This window comes from Solanum tuberosum, unplaced genomic scaffold (assembly GCF_000226075.1).
Source record: "Solanum tuberosum cultivar DM 1-3 516 R44 unplaced genomic scaffold, SolTub_3.0 scf00510, whole genome shotgun sequence".
Taxonomy (NCBI): Eukaryota; Viridiplantae; Streptophyta; class Magnoliopsida; order Solanales; family Solanaceae; genus Solanum; species Solanum tuberosum.
The window spans coordinates 125,126-128,164 of NW_006239425.1; the positions used below are offsets into that span (position 1 = coordinate 125,126).

Sequence of the window (3,039 nt, forward strand, 5' to 3'; positions counted from 1 at the left end):
ATGAGATTGAAGCTTACGCCTAGAATAGATCAGAAGCATCATATAATAGTAAGGAAGGCTACTATAAAATCATGAGAAACCATTACCCATCTTGTTTTCTTGAAGCTGTAAGGAAGGCCAAGAACTCCAGCTCCAGCTACTGCTATGAAAACAGTAGCAAAAGTTTTGGAGAGAAAATTCCTTTTCAATTAAAATTTGAATACGAACGAAATCATATAACTTTGATGAAAACAGGTTAAACGATTCCAAAGAGCAGAATAGTGTGAATATCTTTGCCAATTCTAAAGGATGTACAAAAAAATTGAGGGGCAATTCAGTCATTTGATTCCTTATCCAAGGATTAGTAAACATTGGATTAGTAATCCCTAGACATCCTTGGTATTAGATAAGACCACATATGATGTATTAAGTTATCCATGTATTAGGTGTGCTTGAGTTGAATTGTGCAACCAAACATTGTATTGGGTGGACTAAATTTTAATCCAAGGATTATTTTAATTAATACCTCCTACCAAACGGCTCCTTAATGCTTAATGTTATGTCGTTAAAAAATGGCAATTTCCCTCCTTCAGAGTCGAAAAAAGAAAATCGAGTATCATTTTTTTTTTTTGGGATAAGGCATAAGTATCTCCTAGACTATGATCGAAATCTCACAGACATATCTTAACTAAACTAAGGTCCTATTACCTCTCCTGAACTTTTTTTTTTTTTGTAAACACCTTTTGTCTTACGTGGCACAATCCGGGACTCCACGTAATTTAGGCGCGTGAAAGATATTTGGATGTCATGTTAGCCAAAAAGGTGTACAAATTTATAAAAAAAAATAGGTTCAGGGTGTAATAGGACCTTGGTTTAGTTGAAGTGTGTTTCTAGAATTTCGATCATAATTTAAGGAGGTACTTGTACATTTTTCCTTTTTTTTTAGCCTCCTTTGAGGTGCTTCTATGTGTTTGGCATTGTTTGTGCCTCCTTTTGTGCTCATATATTATGCAAATCTCATTACCTTAAAGTCCTCCTTCCTCTCTTGTAATCAACATTAATGGCAATGACAAGACAATTGTTTAAAAAAAAGTAAAAAATGGAAAAACCCACATACAATAAGACAACAGAAATGATATAATAAACGAAAGGAAAATGATTAAATATGTCATTAAACTTTGAGAAAAAGTTCATTTATATCATCTATTAAAAGTTTGGCTCATCTATGTTATTTCTATTTGAGAAAAAGCTTATCCATACCATTATTTGTTAACTGAAAATAGTTTCAATTTTGCAAAATCATTTTTAACATGTGGTCATTATAATTCAATCACGTCATTAGTTAAATCATTTTCTAAAAGGAAAAATGTTTAAATGTGTCGCCAAACTTTAAGAAAATGCTTATCTATGTCATATGTTAAAAGTTGAGGCTCGGCTATGTCATTTAGTTAACAAATAATGACATGGATAAACATTTTCCAAACGAAAATGACATAGATAAACCAAACTATTAACGAATGATATAAATAAATCTTTTCTCTAAGTTTGATGGTATATGTTTTGGAAATGTAGTCTAACTTCTTGTATCACAATGATATAGATTCCCTAAAACATCATTAGCACCTAAAAAATGCAGCAATAGGTTTTGGAAATGTAGTCTAACTTCTTGTATCACAATAAAGCTATTTTTGTCGGATTAACATGAAATAATTTATTAAAAGTGATCAAATAAAAATAAATATAAATATAAATATCATAATCTGATAAAGAGATGAAACAAAATTTAATTGTGAAAAAGACTAGAATAGCTTAATGTAGAACAAACCAAACAATTACTACTTAGTCCGTCAACCTGTATATGTGACGGTCACGGTATTTGATTGAGTGTAAAATTTATCGAAAGGTTCTTCTTCTTCTTTTTTGTTTTTAATTTGCAATAAATGAAATGGTGAAAGAGTAGAGACAAATTTAAAATAATTTTTTTAGGTTCTTAGCATTGAGTCTATTTAATTACTCATTGCAATTTTAGTATATTTTTATATATAAATTTATGCTCTCCATTAAAATACTGAATTCAAATGAATTCGATGGCTATAAAAATTAAAATTTTGAATTACTCATTGCAATTTTAGTATATTTTTATATATAAATTTATGCTCTTCATTAAATACTGAATTCAAATGGCCTCGATACTATTATGGCAACAAAAATTAAAAATCTGAATTACTCATTGCAATTTTAGTATATTTTTACATATAAATTTATGCTCTCCATTAAAATACTGAATTCAAATGAACTCGATGCTACTATGACTACAAAAATTAAAAATCTAAAGTTAAATTATTTATAAATATAAAAAACATGAATCTTTCTGAAAATTAGACAAACTTTTACTTTTCACCATAATAAACAAGAATACAATAAAATCAAATGTCTAGAACACATAGTACATATATATTTCCTCTTCATCTTATAACAAATTGGGAGAAAACAAAACTTCAAACTTCCTTCAACATCTATTGCTTCAACTTTTCCTTCACAATGTGGACAAACCCCCAATGCTATTTTTCTTCCTACCTCATTTTTTTCTTCATTACAAACACATTTCAAAAAACACATTTTTTCTTCTTTCTTCTTTCTTTTTTTGAAAAAATGAGTAATGGATCTTTATCTTCTTTAGAGGTTTTGGGGGAGAAGAGGTTTTTTATAATATATTTTTGTTAAAAAAAAAAAAAAGCTTAGGGGCTAAGTTACAAGTAAATCTTATAATTCCTAGGTTTTTTTTTAGTAGTTGAATTCTTTTTTATTAACTTGACTTGTTGTTGTGTCACGTGTGAACGTGAAAAAGGTACTACTAGGTTGTTCTAGAACTCTTTAATTTTTTATTTTTTTAAAAAAAATAATTTATTTTAATGTGATTTACTATTGATAGTTGGAGACCATACTAGAATTTTGAGTTTATTAGTTTTGTAGCTAACTCGAGTTTTAATTTGTATATAGTATATATATTTTTTAATATAAACACATTATTTAACTGAAAACTATTAAGTTTTATTGAGC

General features: G+C 28.1%; 1 protein-coding gene across 1 annotated transcript; it reads right to left on the minus strand.

Annotated features, from left to right (window-relative positions):
* Positions 1 to 2,358: 2,358 nt before the first annotated feature.
* On the minus strand, positions 2,359 to 2,615 carry LOC102583180 (uncharacterized). Its single transcript, XM_006364649.2, has one exon. The coding sequence runs from the start codon at positions 2,596 to 2,598 to the stop codon at positions 2,377 to 2,379; it is 222 nt and encodes a 73-aa protein (XP_006364711.1). The 5' UTR covers positions 2,599 to 2,615; the 3' UTR covers positions 2,359 to 2,376.
* Between the last annotated feature and the right edge of the window lie 424 nt (positions 2,616 to 3,039).